The 15,675-nt window shown below is 46.3% G+C and overlaps 1 protein-coding gene across 10 annotated transcripts; it reads left to right on the forward strand.

Annotated features, from left to right (window-relative positions):
• Positions 1–119: 119 nt before the first annotated feature.
• Positions 120–15,651, forward strand: akna (AT-hook transcription factor). Of its 10 annotated transcripts, none has more exons than XR_013452546.1 (24): positions 171–2,163; positions 3,931–4,478; positions 5,108–5,876; positions 6,001–6,289; positions 7,424–7,498; positions 8,547–8,703; positions 8,899–8,999; positions 9,402–9,461; positions 9,536–9,654; positions 9,730–9,889; positions 10,194–10,327; positions 10,544–10,702; positions 10,927–11,179; positions 11,594–11,700; positions 11,847–12,091; positions 12,204–12,348; positions 12,862–13,014; positions 13,164–13,294; positions 13,559–13,678; positions 13,827–13,931; positions 14,101–14,190; positions 14,274–14,415; positions 14,737–15,033; positions 15,613–15,651. XR_013452546.1 is itself a non-coding variant. In XM_078088214.1 (23 exons), exons 2-23 carry the CDS (start codon positions 4,133–4,135, stop codon positions 14,975–14,977), a joined length of 4,101 nt encoding a protein of 1,366 aa, XP_077944340.1. In that variant the 5' UTR covers positions 120–171; positions 3,931–4,132; the 3' UTR covers positions 14,978–15,651. The 10 variants fall into 10 exon arrangements, 7 of the variants coding, with proteins under 7 accessions (XP_077944340.1, XP_077944343.1, XP_077944339.1 ...); XR_013452548.1 differs by having other exon boundaries at positions 13,608–13,678; XR_013452547.1 differs by having other exon boundaries at positions 2,054–2,163; positions 3,941–4,478.
• Positions 15,652–15,675: the final 24 nt, after the last annotated feature.

Consider the following 15,675-nt stretch of genomic DNA (forward strand, 5'->3'; position numbering starts at 1 on the left):
GTAAACGGTGCCCTCTTGTGGCCTTGTCTTTGAACTGCATCCCCCAGTGTGGTCTTCGTTTGAAAAGTTGTATCTATGCTAAGTCCCGCCCCCGAACAGCCTCATAACCAATCACCGCTCAGTTGGCTTCGCTCGTATCGTGTGCGCTGGATCCGGAACTCAGGCTGTCAGGTAACCCAACAGGCAACTAACTACCCACATTTAATGATGTGTTCAGACTTGGGAAATGTTAATTTTGGGGTCAGGGCTGCTGTTTGAAGGAATACAAGATTTGTGCAAAGCCCTTGAGAAGGTAAAACATGCCTGAAATGCACAATTGAGGATCACAAATCCAACCCTGTAATGGTTTGACTCAACCAGCTGCATCAGTGCCACACTCCTCCAGGCTGATGATTAGCTTCCTAAAACATCAGAAATCACGTCTTTCTCGGGAGAAATTAATCCGCGTTACCCCTCCAGTATCATGGTGCCAATGTCAAGTAGCTGACCGACATGCCGTTGTTGTTTGTGATGTAACGTTTAGTTATTTTTGAAGTTAGTCCTTTTGGAGTAACGCCAAGTGATGTTGACGAGAGGCAAACTTTTTAAACGCTCCCCGGCTGTTCGCTCGCCCCACGTGACCGCAAGCACACGTTTTCTCCGCCGTCGCTCCACAACTCGTCCGAGTGGACAAATCATTTGCCGTGTTTGTGCCGTGTCGGGTGTGAGGACCCGCTGTTTGTTGTGGCACGGGTCCCATGGTGACGCGGGGGGGTCTTCTGTCTCAACCGACCCCCGCTGACGTCTTTTAGTGGGGGAAAAAAAACCTACTTGCAATCGCGTTGAAACTAAGAGTAAAACCCATCTTTAATGCGAGGTAAGCTTCCAATGTAACGCTGGTGTCAAAGTTATTTTGTTTTCATAATAAATCCAGCCCGAGCTTTCTCCGTCGGCGGTGTCCTCAGTAACCGTTGCTAAGCGACTCTTTCTGAGCGCAAATCACCGGGACGCGCTTCTGGATTTTATCTCATCGTGTATTGTTACAGTCATGCCTGCTGTTTTCACGTGGTCCGTGCAGGTACCTCATTCTGGAGACGAGATGATCCACTGCAGCTGGCTGCAGAGATGGATTTGTTCTCACCAGCTAATGTAAACAGAGAAGTCTCTGTCTGAAGCCGTCTGTGCAGCATGAGGAGCCGAGACATCCAGAACATACGCTCAGTGATCTGTTTACTTTTCTGCTGCTAGGATTTGATTTGCCTTTTGCCGAAAACATGTCAATCCTCAGGCCAATAAGAGTGTCTGCATGAACTTGTCCGTTTAGAGATTTGGGCTGTTTTGCTTCCATTACTTGTCTTGTCAGACTAGTGGGAATAAAACAGCCAAAATCCACATTTCCGTGTATTACTACCGTGACTTAAACCGTTTTCAAAAGTCGTCATTTGAATATCCAAACAAAGAGAACTTGTAATCCAAAAGACGAGCATCCTAGTGTTTGAGTGTTTTTCTTGTCAAATGGCAATGGCATTTACAGTTGGTCAAGTATTTATTTGATGAAAAGGGAATTTGAACACAAAATGGAAAATTTGTTTATGAAATCTTGTTTTTTAAGCAAACTTCCTCAGACATCTTTCAGGACGCCGATTCAGACTGATCATTCCACCAATAACTTCACCGTGATTCAACACAACAGGCCAGTTTTATTTGGTCCCTCTGCTCGGCCCTCCCTGCGCCTCTTAAGAAGATTAGCCGTCGTATATTGGTCACCAGGCTCAACGGGACACACTCTGCCATCTTGTGGGAACGCTCCCGTTACGCTGGTCCTCGCTGAGGATTCAGCTACACCGCTTGTAGCCGCCCTGTTGGCCGGGTTTAACGACTACGACGTCTTTGGTGGACATGGTCTGCCCCCTACCCCCCCCCCGGCAGACTGCCTTCTTTCTCCTCCACCTCTTCTCTGTTGTTCCTCCACCTGTCCAACCTGAGCTCTCCTGGCAGTCAGCTGATCAGTGCCGTCTGTCTGTCCTCCCGTCCTGGATGTATACTGATGATCGTTGTCTGTGTACGATCTGTGAAGCCCCTTGTGAGGGCTTTAGAGCAGCTTAATCCCCCCCCCCCATCTGGTAGCTGAGATAAACCCTTAGTTCTCCTGGGAATGATCAGGGAGCCGGAGCTCAGCAACAGGTGAGTTGTTTCTTGGCTTTGTTCTTATCGGAGAATCCAATGACTATTGGGAAAGGCTAGAGCGCTTCGGGAGTGTGTTAGGAGTTCCTCGCTGTGTGCTTGTCCTCTGCCTTTGCTCACGCTTGGTGACACGCGCTGAAAAGGCTGAACAGGTCTCTTCGTGCGAGACGCCACAAACTGAAATAGTCTAAGGGTTGGCAGAGCGTTGACAGGACAGATCTTTTTTTATTATTAGTTGAAAACAGAGACATATGTAAGCAGTGGGGCTGTGTGTCAGCCTTTTTTAGGGGGAGACATTTTAGTCCTGCCACAGTCAATAATACACTTTTACCTTTTAGTTTCTTCCCACCCGGTTGATGCTCATTGATGCCGTTCTGAGGGTCTTGAGTTGTTTATCTGCTGAGATGTGCTCTCATTTCCTCCGGGTCTACTTTAAATGCACGGAGAGTTTAGCATGTGTGCCGGCCTGCAGCCTCTGCTGGTGTGTTGTTGTTGTTGTTGTTTTCATTGGCGATGAAACACTCTAAATGGGCTTGATGTGATTTGGTAAACTTGGTTATGAGACTGAGCATATTTATTAGTTCCCTCTGGTTGCTGCACTGGCATGTTTGTTAAGAGATGTGAAGGTTTCTTGCAGATGCTGAAGAGCACAGCCCGTTGTTCGTGTTGGGTCGTTGCCATAGTGACTGCTGGAGCTCAAGGAATCTACTTTGGGGACTTGATGTAACGTTATGAACCACTTGTCTGATCCAAACTCTATTCCATTTAATGGAGAAGCTGAAATGCTTCGTTTTAGGAGTTAAGTGCGGCAATGAGGCGCCACTACGTTGTTAGAAGTGCTTAGACATTAAACAACTTGGATTCATGATGGCCTGATTGTTTTGAATTTAGTTGAAGTCTATGAAATGACAGCGAGACACCGACACGATCACATACACGCAAATACAACATGTTACACGACTAATCATAATGCTTAAATAAAACTACAAACTGCCATTAGCTGGCGACTTGTGTCTGTATAACTGGTGCACGAGTCACATAATAGTGTCAGGTTTGATTGTCTGAAGGCGGTTTGTTCTGCTGTCCCTGTTTTCTGTCACGATATCACCACCTGGTCCACTTCCACTGCACAACGTGAGATCTCAGGAACTCATTTTAAACCAAAGAGTGAGGCCAAATGAAAGGTCGACATGATTAAACCGGACACAAATGGTTGAAATGCGCTTATTGTAAGTCGCTTTGGATAAAAGCGTCAGCTAAATAACATGTAATGTAATTATGTTTTTTCTCTTTGATTTCAATGTATGCCATTGACTTCTTTTTGTTTAAATTATTGCCGTGCCGCTTGTGATGGCCTTCAATCCTGGGACTTTACATAGCATGTAAAGTGCACAATGTGGGACTCGTGTTAAGCCTGACGTTTGGACTGTCGGTGTTTGCACACAAGGAGCTCTGTGAAATTTAAAAGACCAACGGAGTGAGTTACAGGTCCAACGGTCCAGGAAGACATCAGTTTAGCTTGTTTTCGATTAGATTATTTTCATTATCAATGGTGATTTCTTTCTTGATTAATTTTCATGTCATTTGGTTTGAAATAGTTTTTCCAATTTGACGTAGACTTGCAGCTTTCAGCGTGTTGTACGTTGCCCAGTTCATTTTATGCTGGAGTTAAAACATGTCAGAGCTTGCTGGGAGTATATTCTTTCTATGAACTTATGTCTGCTTTTCTTCCGTTGGTTTCCTTTGGTTACCTCTAATTGACTGCAGTCTTCCTCAGCGCTGCCTCTGGACCTTTCCACGCTCGCCGATGATCTACGACCAGCAACCTTGGTGTCCATGGCCCTGAAGGTGGACCTCGCCGCAGAGCCACATCAGCCGGGAAGGATTGGGGGATTCCCGTGGGCGACCGAGACGGCACCTGAGGTCACGTCCGAGACCTGGGGAGGGCCCGCAGTCGCCTCATAGATGAATGGAGCCAAGAAAGAACACCACAGCAGGGGTCCTTTTCTGGACACCCGCCCCGGTTGGCACCTCACCCACCAGCTCCGTGGCATCTGAGGACGAGGGAGGAGAAGGGACGGAGAGAGGCGATGACTTTGTCAGCCAGATGGATGAGAATGGCATCATTGGACTGTCGGAAGCACTGGGGGAAGTGGAGTTGGAGCCGCCTGGTTCCGATTCAAACGTGTACGCTGGACCCGCCACCCTGCAGGAGGCGGAGCCTCGTGAGCGTGACAGGGATACTCCTGAGGACCGGAGTTACAACGCGAGTCATAACGAATCCCAAGGGGAGGACGTACGAATACCATCATCGTGTGAGTCTTTAAGTTCTTTCAGCTTGACTGAAATGTTACTTTGTAAGATTTCACGTCCCGGTTCCAGTTTTGATACGTTTAAAGAATCATACCAGTGGTCTTTCTTAGTAAATAAAACCATTGAAACAAATAGTTTTGACTGAGTTGGAAGGTGGGGGTGCGGGTGGGAGGGTAGGTTGGCGTCAGCAGGTCTGCAGGTGGGAGTGTCGGTCAGTGAGGTGGGGGGGGGTGAAAGGCTTTGTATTGTACGTGATTGGTAGAATCTTGAACTGTATTCTTTGATGTATGAGGGGCCAGTGGAGCTTTTGAAGGACTGGGGGGGGGGATGTGATCTCTGAGAGCAGACGGGCGGCTGCCTTCCGTTCTGTATTGTGGTTTAATACATGGAATATATTTCTCTACAGCCTTCAGTTCTAGTGCAAGATTCAAAAAGATGCCTGTTTTCTTCTAGAAAGTCTTTTATATTTTCAGCAGGCAGAAAGTTTCAGCATCATCAACGTGCATTTTTAAACTGTTATTGACTTTCATTCATTGGAAGCTCAGCAAGCGATGCTGTTTTGTTGTGGGAGCCAATTTCTGCCACTGTGTTGAGACCCGTCCTCCTATTCGTGTCTCCATGTTCCTGGCAGATGAGGACCTGATGGATAGAGCAGAAGAGCAGGGGACTGACTGCGTCCCACCTTGGGACAAATACTTGGACATGACGGAGGAGGAGAACAGCCCAGAGGAAGGGTGGACTCGGAGTGACGAGAAGAGAAAGGAAAATAAACACCGGAGCGCTTCTAGAGAGCTTGGAGCCACAAACGGCTCGGCTGAGCGCTTTATTTCCGAAGGAGAGATTGAGGAGATCGGCTGCACTCAAAAACGGAGTGCTCACCTGTCAGCCATGGGACCTGCTTCTGTCTCCAACCAGCACCGCCCAACGGCCCAGCCTACCTCACCTGTCATGGGCCCCACTTATCGCCACCTCCTCCACTTCACGGACGAGGAAATGGCTGCTGCTCCAGGGATTGACGCTGAAACGCTTCCAGAGATTCACAGCTTCACAGAAAGTCCTCCAGAATCACTGAGCAGCCACGTGAGCCAGAGGTTCAGTCCTCGCTGTGCTGAGGCAACGCTCAGGGCTCCTTCTCAGCCAGCAGCAGCCACGTCACCTCTGGAAGGTGTATCAACGCAATACAGCCGAGTAGATAAAGGACCTTTGAAGGCATCGCATACGTCCAGGATCCCTCACAAACGGCCCACTCCCTCACCGAGGAAGATGAGGCAGAAATCTCCTGAACCTGCATCTTCTAGAAATGGTTCCCCGTTAACATTCAAACATCAGGCCGCAAGTCCTGACAAAGAGCAGGAGACACCAAGCGCCAGGACCCCTGCTGCTGCCATGGATGAATCCAGGTGAGCCACATTCACATTGTGCTACTGTTTTTTTTACGCCTTATGTTGAAGCTTTTGAATCCTTTCCTTTATTCTGCGTGAATGTTGATTTCACACAAAGCCATGTGTTTAATTTCATATCCAGAAAAGGGCCCCTGAGTTACCGCACACCCGATTTCACCAAGGTGGAGCCCAGGGTCCGTTTCCCCAAACAGGGTTACCACCCCCCCAGGAGCAGACGCCCTTGCGAGAGGAAGTCCCTGTCGCCGGAGCCCATCTTGGTGTTTAAGTCCCCTACAGGCATTGTGAAAGACGTCGTACTGAACACCACCGCTGGATCTCCTTCCTCATCACACTCTCCCAGTCCAAGAACCAGCGCCCCCAACCTCGAGTTCAAAGGGCGCCAGCAGGCCACGCTGCTCGACCACCTCGAGGTAGTGGCACAGACTGGATGCACGTCTAAGGGGATTAAATCTCAGCACACCTTTCACAGGGGAGCTGTAACGGGGTATTTTGGACAGAGGGGATTATGTCAGTTTTCCTTGTGCAGGTATTTTTGCATTTTTAAAAATCAACTCCAGTCTGGATGCACATTGTTTTAAAAAGCAGTCTGCTTAGTGTGGGTGTGAATAAATACATCCGAAGCTCTCAAAATGAAATGATGCTGTGGATATATTTAGCTGGAGCGTATGATTCATTGTGCGCTTGGGCATCAAAATGCTGTTTGACTTTGGCCCAGTGCAGCCCAGTGTTTATTAAAGCAATGTATATGCAAGTTTAATGTTATTCAATTGTTACGGAGTAGAAATACATGATTTCATAATGTTTTCATAACCGCAAAGACAACTGGGGACCAATCCTGATCACACCTCTAGAGAAAACACTACTAGTGATAGTGTCTTAAATGAAACCAGAGCCCTAGAACAACCGAAAGGGTTTTCCCCAATTTCCTCGTGTGTCTTCAGGGAAATTTAAAGAAAATTGCAACCACTTCACCATCATCTTTGCTCATCTCCAGAAGCCCCCTCTTTACGGCCGCTCTTATTCTGTAGCAACGCTAAAGTCAGAAATGCTAGAACATCGTGTAGTGAGCGGGGAAGGGATACGTTAGGGAAATTAAACTTAAAGTGTGGTGTGTGTGTATATATTGAGTATGCTAAAATGATTTAAATTACGGGGCTATTTGGTACCAAAAGGAGTAACGACGGTGAGACCTTCCTTCTGGTGCCTGTTGTTGTTGTTGTTGTTGTGGACATTTTAAGAGACCGCATCAATCGGAGACGGTAACATTAAAGTCTGCGATGGCATCCCGATTGATCTTTACCTTCTTCTTAATGCTTTGTTTCACAATCTGTCTACAGCACCGAGGCAATTACAACGCTTGGGTTCCTGACTCCTCTTTATACTACAGAGATTCTGATGGATATTGGGAAATAAAGTCTGCTGATCATTGACACAAATGACTGTCACATAGTAATGTAGCAGGAAAGCCTCCATCCTCACATGCTTCTGTGGCTCACCGTTAATTCCTCTCTTGCCTGCTTATTTCTTCTCTTGTCTCGCTGCAGGAGGAGTACAACAGACTGCTGACTAAGTACGCCGAGGCGGAGAACACCATTGATCGCCTACGCCTGGAAGCCAAGGTAGTTAATGTCGAAATTACGCTACAATTCATCACCAGCTAATAGTTTCTAGCAGAGCAGCGTTTTAAAAATGCTGACATATTCGTGCCTTAAAGTGTATTGTTGCTCTCCATTTTAAATTACTAGCATTTCCAAAAGGGTGCCTCAAATGGAATGATGGTTTTATTACATACATGATTGATTTCTTCTAAACACAAATGTCAGGTATACAAAACAAACACCTGCTTCATCTTAACAATGCTGTAGCTTAAACAAAGGAGCAGCAGTGAATATCTGTGGGAGGGATGCTGCATAGCTGCTGTTTTATGTGCACACACAAGCAGCAACATGGAGATACTGTGTGGACAAATAGGCCCTGTTCTATAGTCTGTGCATCAATATCTGAGATCAAATAAAAACGCACAGAAGAACAATCAGCTTGGCATGTTGTGTGTTCATTCCTCAACTTTCTTTCTGCAGGACAGACCCATAGAGATCCCAAAGTCCAGGCCCAGACATTGCCAGGACATCACAGACAGAGCAGTATGTTACAGAACATTGTTAGATAATAAAAAAGGGAAAGGAAAGAAATGAAAGAGCAGAGTTAGGATGAGTGTAGCAAAGTAGCTCCTTTTTAAATATTTCGGCACAAATTAAGATCAGCACACTGCGTTCTCTGCCTGCCCTCCACCTCCTTCACCACACCACCTTTACACCATCCGTCTCCCCTCCCTCGTTTAGCCAACGACACACTGGCAGGGTGGGAGGGAGGATGACTAGCAAGTGGAATTCGTTGTCTGTTGTTCCTTGTTGAAAAGAACTGTTTGATCTTGTGGCTTCAGAGTTGAAGGAAAATGCAAAACGAGATGAAAACTCATTCTGAAGCAAAACAAAGTCTTAACATGTACATAACGGGTCCTTTCCCCCAGTACCTGTAACTCGGGTTCGCTTCATCCAGGCCCAACGTCTCCTGTCTGGTACCAGGAACAGGCAGCAGAGGTGACCAGTGATCCGCACTAACGGGATGGTTGCACCAATTTACAACCTGCACGTTTCATATCTCCACCAGGTGAACCTGTACTCTGACCCTCCAAAGCCCGGCTACTTGGTGCAGTCAGGACTGAACCGGGACTCTTCAACATACATGAAGCTGGATTTCCCTCAGGCTCAGAGAGCGGAGTTTAACTCTCCATCTCTTCACCCAAACAGACACAGCAATCATCAGAGTACGTTCCTCCTCTTCAGTATTTACTACTTTACCTTTTTCATTAATTCTTTATCTCATACGTTGTATAGATGAGTTGCTCTACTGTCGCCAAATTTTCATCACGGTGATCGTGTAAACAAATGAACTGGCCGCCATCCATCACTCCGCTGCATCATTTAATTCTGTCCTCTGCACTTATGTGTGTCGTGAACAGAGAGTTCCTCTGCCTGTCCTTCCACAAGAAGCCCGGATCCTCAGGTGGGACAGCAGCTGGCCAGGATTCTCTTCCATCAGGCCGACAAGTTCTTCCAGCAGGTAAATTACCCATTTATTTATCCACGGTATGTTACCACAAAAGCACCTAGACATTGATACGGATGGACTTCAATCATACACACAGTTCTAATGTAGTCGAGCATTATTGTGTAAGTTATCACACAAAATACCAGTTTACAGTCTTATTTTGTCTTTCTTTTATTTAAATGGGGAATTCTTAAAGCTCTTGAGTAAATTGTGGTAAGAAGTAATTTCCTTGTGGATGTTTATCCTGAATTAATGACTTATTTTGTCTGGTTTGTATGCTTGCATCCCTGCAGGTAGTTTACTGTTTTTAATTAAACTGTGACATCCCCAAGATTCAAAATAAAATAGTGAGGTACCAAAACACTCTCCAGTAACGGAATGATAGAGATAAAGGTTTCAGTGTTCTTCCTCCAGCTGCAGACTTTTGATGATCTCCTGAAGAGCAAAACACTGGGGCCTTTTGATCACGTGAAGGTAAGAACAGTTTTAATTGTTTAGACAAATAACCCGCTTCAAGTCTCACCCAATGGAGTCCTGATCTTTTTCAGGGTCTTTCACAGCTTGCTGAGGGCCTCAACTCTTTAGAAGGGGGCTACCTGTTGGCAAGGGATGAACACAAAGTCCTGCAGCAGGGCGGCGCTCAAGTCCTCCCCTTCGACTCCGAGCGGTGAGCGTCACTGTGAACGCCTTGTGGGTTTCATGTGAACTCCGTTTTGATGACGTGTGCATGTGTGTGCATCAGGGAGCTGGAGAGGCTGATTTTTCAGTGTGGGCTGCGTATGGACGAGCTGAAGGAGCAGGTGGAACAGATGCAACAAGAGCAGCCCGACTGTGAGGATCCTCCCTCGCCACCTCCTCACCCCACCCCTTCATCTGTCCCCTCTGAGGGAGGAGAACAGAGGGTATTGTGCATTGTGCATTCTGGTCAGAAATATTAGTATTTGTAAATGTTGCACACACCCACAGAGAAAATACTGTAGAAAAACAGACAGGTTCCTGAATTACTCATGAATCCTGGGAGCAGAAATCCTTTTCTTAGGAAACTCTTTGTGGATCACATTCCTAATTAAATTTAAGGATGTGATATCGGACGCAGCCTTGGATACTGTGGTGCATATGTTCCACAAACGTAACATTTTATAGAACAAATAATTTGCTTTATCTACATATTTGCGTACATGGTGATCAGACTTCCTGTCTTTCCAGAGTCCTCCTGTGCCGCTGCTGGTTGGTCCAGGAGAGGCAGCGGAGGTGAGCTCAGCCACTGAAGAGAGCGACGAAGAGGAGGAAACTCTTAATTCTCTCTACCTCAATCCGCTGAATGGCAAACGAATGGATCAGTGAGTGAGAATCTTTGTGCTTTCAGTCCTTCACTATGTAAAAAGAATGTGAATAGTGACCATCTGGACATCTGTGCTTTGGAGATCTTTTATAAATTTTAAGAGAAATACTTTTGTTTTTCTAATTGCCGGAGGAGGACATGGAAAGTAAGGGCTTCCGCCTGCAGGCCGGACTCTCGTTATTGCACCCTGAAAGATTTCCTTCCTCTGTTTTAGCCACCACAGCTTTAAGGAGCTTCCCAAACGTTTAGTCGACAGCCAGAGGGGAGGAGCTTCCCTTCCTGCTCCCTTAAGAGGTGACCTGCTGCCTGCGGATGAGAAGAAGGAAAGACGGAGGCCCGGAGACCTGGAAGTCCGGAAAGGTCTTCCACAGAGGTTAGTGTGGTCAATATGGAGTTCATCAGCAGCCGTGTTTTGTTTGTTCGCGCTGGCCGGTAAACTACTTGCCTGTCTAAATATAATTCATTTTATTTAGAATAGAATAAAATCAATACCATCACTTTCTCTCTTTGTTCAACATGAATAAATGAGAAAACAAACGCGGATGCCTACAAATGTATGTTTGACTGAAACTGAATTCGCTGTACTTCTGTTGACAGGAGAGACAAATCCGACCATCTGGACTCTGGTCCCGTTGGCAGCGTCAGTCAGCCGGCCATCGAGCCCAGTCATCCTTCCCGCAGGGCCTCCAGCCAGTCCACCCCTCTGCATCCTCTTCATCCCCGCAGTAGCAGAAGGAGGTTGGAGCTGGGAAAGTCCCACAGCAGCAGCCTGAGCAGCCTGGGAGAGGTTACAACGTTGGAAAAGAGGAACGCCAAACCCCAAACCGGGAGTACCGGAGGGCTTTCTCAGGTCCGTTTTATATCGCCAACATTGAGTTCAGTCACATGGCTCAGTGAGGCACTGCTTATTGTTTGGTGATGTGGAGCGTTGAGGCATCAGAAGATTTTACTTTTCAAATTCTGAAACGTTTTCTCATTTTATTTTTTTAGAGACTTTCTACATAATGTGTAGAGCGGTTAATTAACACTGGAACAAAATAAATCTGTATAAAACTTTGATATGTTTAAGATGCATTAGAAAAGGGTGGAAATATGGTTCTATTGCCTTTAACTTACATCGTAGGTTTTGTATTTCAGTACTTTACCAAAGTAGCTTTTCAAGCCACTAGACGAGCAGCGTCTTGGAACCAGTGTCAGAGCCTCCATGGTGGTGTTTATAAAAGCCTGGCTTTGCATACCTTCTGTACTCTATTGTGTTTACCAGGATGGGGTCATCTCCCCGGAGACGGACAGTGGGTTTGTCTGTTCGGAGAGCAGCCGGCCGACTCCAGCAGCAGCTCTCAGTTCTCTCCACCAGAGGGCCTCGCAGAGGTGAGTAGGTGCACCATCCCCCACCCGTGGTATAGGTTTGAATCTACAACCACAGCCCCTGATTCTCCCACTTTTCCTACTGTTTGCTTACGTTATTTGTAAAACTTGTGTTTTCTGTTTAAATATATTGAACCATTCTGCGGCAGTGTTTTAGTGCCTCAGGAGGGGAACCTGGGAAACCCTGTCATACATCCAGTTCCGTCAACGTCTCACGGTCATGCAGCTGTGGACCCCAGAAGTGACCCTCAGGTCAGCCGTGACCAGCAGAGGAGAACCAGACAAGGGCCGAGGAGACGCTCTTCTTCGTGCTCTCTACAGCACCGCGCCCGCCAGACGCAACGAACCAGGGCCGACAGCGGGACCAGTGACTTTGGGTTGGAAAGTGACAGATGTGGGTCCTAAAGTTCTGTCCTTCCATTGAGCTTGTTGGTAATACTGATGAGCTCCTAGTGTTCTCTTCCTTCCCGTGGTATTTAACGCGCTGTGCTCCTCTCTCTCTGCAGCTCACACTGCGTCTGAAGACGGACCGAATGATCAGTACACAGAATCTCTCAATTCCCTCCACCACTCCAGCCGCAGCTCGTCCCCCACCGCAACGCATCGCCATGGGGATTCTCTCCTATCACTGCGCTCGAGTCAGAACCCCAGGTAAGTGGGTGTAGCAGCTGCTGCTATGGCGATAGCTGTGTAAACAAGGCCAGGTTCATGTCTCCTTACAGAGAAATGATTCTCTATACAAATGATATTGTTAGCTATTTCCCGAAATGTATTTTTACTTTTGTATTTTTGTACATTTACTCTGGAACATCATTAAGCATAATTTGTCCATCATATTCTTTCATGTATTTGATTACAGAATTTGCTGCTATTGAATGTGGTTGCATATTGGGAGGTACTCTGTATTGGTTCCTTCCTGCATGGTGTGGTGTTGCATGACAAAGTGTGTGTGTGCGTGTGCACGTTTGGACGAACACCTGATAGATACTCGCTGGCAATTCTTGTTATTTTCACAAAGCAGCACTTCAGGGGTCACATTTACTGGACTTTACCACCTTTTGAACTTGGATTCTACTGGAGTTAAATAAAGAAATAAAATCACATGCACTGAATGCCCCCCTGTTGGATTGTCTCCTGTGACTTTGCACATCCTTTGTTTTTTAGTGACGCAATCCAGAGGCTGCAGGTCGAGGTGATCAGACTAAGGAACACACTTGAAAGCTATGTGAGGAATCCGACGCCTCTGAGCTCTGCGAGTCCAGCAGTTCCAGCTCAGGAGAACTACACCCTCCACAACTCCGCTCCACCTCGCTTCAGGTTTGTTTTTATCTGCCGGCTGTAACCACACAGTCGACCTGCTGTTATGCTACAGGACAGAGACTGTAGCTATGACATGCCCTCCTTCAATGCAAGCCTGCATCTTTTATATAAATAAATAAAATTAATTCACTCTTCTCAACGCTTAGGTCTGTGGAGCAGTGGGGTGAGGTCAGCCGGGGAAGAAGAGATGGGAGGACTGTTGATGAGTCTACACTGAGACAAATGACCAGGAAGAGACCATCTTCTGCAACCAGACAAAAGCCACAACTGGACATCTGTAAGTCGACCTGAACTCAGAATCTTGCTTGAAACGCGTTGAGCCACATTAATACACATAATAGCATGCAAACGTTCACCTTAAATTGTACTGCGTTACATTTATTCATTCTCTGGATTTAATTTGGAGAAGAACGCAAAAGAACCAGGTTGCAAAAAGAATGTACCTGCTTTTGACCCGTGCAAAGGTTATTGGCGAGCGCAGTCATCAAAAGAGTTTGCTTTTTTCTTTTTTGAGTTAATGTACATAACGCTTTGTGCTCAGTGAGCGGTCTGGAGCCCTCTTCACCCAATCCTCCACCTCTGGTGTCCAGGTGTACTCAAACATCCACTGCTGCACCAGACAGCTGTTCCCACAGTGCCGTCTGCAGCAGGACTCACTCCAGTAAGAACATGCATACCTCTGACAAAGACGTTCCCATGGAAACCAATGTTTAGCTGACTTTCATTTGCTCAGACGTGTTATCGGTACACATTTTCCAGAACCGATTGTGTCCAGCACACTGCTGAGCGGTTCTGCATGTGTGTTGCAGGGCAGCATCTGGGTGCATCTGAAACAGCAGATGGAGCCGACAGCAGAGGGCGACGCGCTCCTCTTTGTCCTCAGTGTTTGTCGCGTCACGAAGGGCGATCTGACAGTAAGGAGCCTCCTTTCAATCCAGCGAAATTTTTGTTTAGTGTTTTCTTTCATATGATTACCTGCATGTAAAGAACGTTGATTCAAAACCTTTGTTTTTATTAATTTAACCCCGTGTTGCAGCTTGTCGCCATTTATTGTACCGATTGCTCATTTTCTCCCCGTACCAGTTGGTGGTGCCATGGAGCCGGCCCACTGCCCCCCCTGTCGTTGCTGTCCTCTCTGTGGAGGCCCAGAACCCTCCAGAAGCACTGAGCCAGGTTAGACACCATCTGAACAGTTGCCGTGCTCATTATACAGCAATTAAAATCGCTTAATGGAGCCGCTGACCTCTGATTCACAGACTGTTGCAGAGTTTCAGGCTCACCCACACATACAAGCTGCCACGTGTGTTCCCCGGATGGAGCCGGGAGGAGCAGACACGCGGCAGCTGCCGCTCCGCCCGTGCGGTTACAGTTCATGCCAGTGTGCTCGCCACCACTTCTGTAAGCAACCTCACACACAAAGTGCTCATTAGCAGCCTCTGAAATGAGTGAAGAAAAAATGGACAATAAGTTAATGCTTTTTGCAGAAAGTCACCTGACCAACTTAAAGGGATAGTTTAGCTTTTTAAATGGTTTTGTATGAGGTTAAATCCAAACCCACTTTCAGTACATATTAAAATGAACTACACTCAAAGATGTCAGTTAACATACAAGTGTTTCTGACATCTATTAAATTAATATTTTCATTCCTATGTACTTTTACAGGAACTACTGCACTGTTTTACAGTTCAATGACAACATTTTTTTTTACCCCTTATACAGGTTGTACTCATCGACCCCCTACGTGCCACTGAGCCACAGCACACCTGCAGGGGTCAGAGGTCACAGGGAGATGAGGACGAGACACTGCCAGTGGTCTGACAGGGAGCACTCCGTGGACACGTCTTTGAACAGAGCCATCAGAGCAGCTCAGCACATGAAACGTACCTCTGGACACATGGCTCGCTCTCTGGCTACAGGAGTGCAACACCAGGAGCTGCTCACTCAGTCCTGCAGCTACTAGTCTGCTCACTCAGCTCACAGGCAGCTCGGTGGCCCCAGGAGAGAGTGCAGCACCAGGTAAATCAAATGGGGACATATGTTTGGATTGAGCATTTTTTTTAAATGGTAGCAAACCGCTTTTGCTCTGTAAAGATCCATTTCATCAGATTTCTTTAGCAGTCATATTATTTCAAAAGACATGCAAGCATACATTATACAATATGTAGCTCGGTTTTGTCGACATGTGGTTTTCATATCAAACAGTAACAAGTCTTTGTCTTCGGATGTGGGAAGTTAAAGTGGAAATGGCTGTTGATTACGTGACTTTATAATCATGTGGTTGAAAATAACCATCCTTTCTAGAGATTTTTTATATTTCCGGATGGTCTTACAGGAGACCATCGTGGATTCTATTTGGTAAATATTTAAGTCATCGTTGACGCTACAAAATGAGTAATTTATATATTTTATACATTTTAAAGTGTGTTTTTAGCCTGATATTTTGTACTTATTTCATCATAACAGTCAGACCAGTGTAGTGCACTGTGGATCCATCTTTTATGACCCCACATACACAGGAATGTTTTTGAATTGTATTTGGTAGAAATTTACGTGAATTCTGTGTCAATTTATTTGTTCTTTAAAAATATTTTGCAGGGATTCTTTTCACTTGAGCCAAATAAAGGTAAAAATGCACATTTGCTTTCATTGTACTTCCCT

This window comes from Gasterosteus aculeatus, chromosome 14 (assembly GCF_964276395.1).
Source record: "Gasterosteus aculeatus chromosome 14, fGasAcu3.hap1.1, whole genome shotgun sequence".
NCBI lineage: Eukaryota > Metazoa > Chordata > Actinopteri > Perciformes > Gasterosteidae > Gasterosteus > Gasterosteus aculeatus.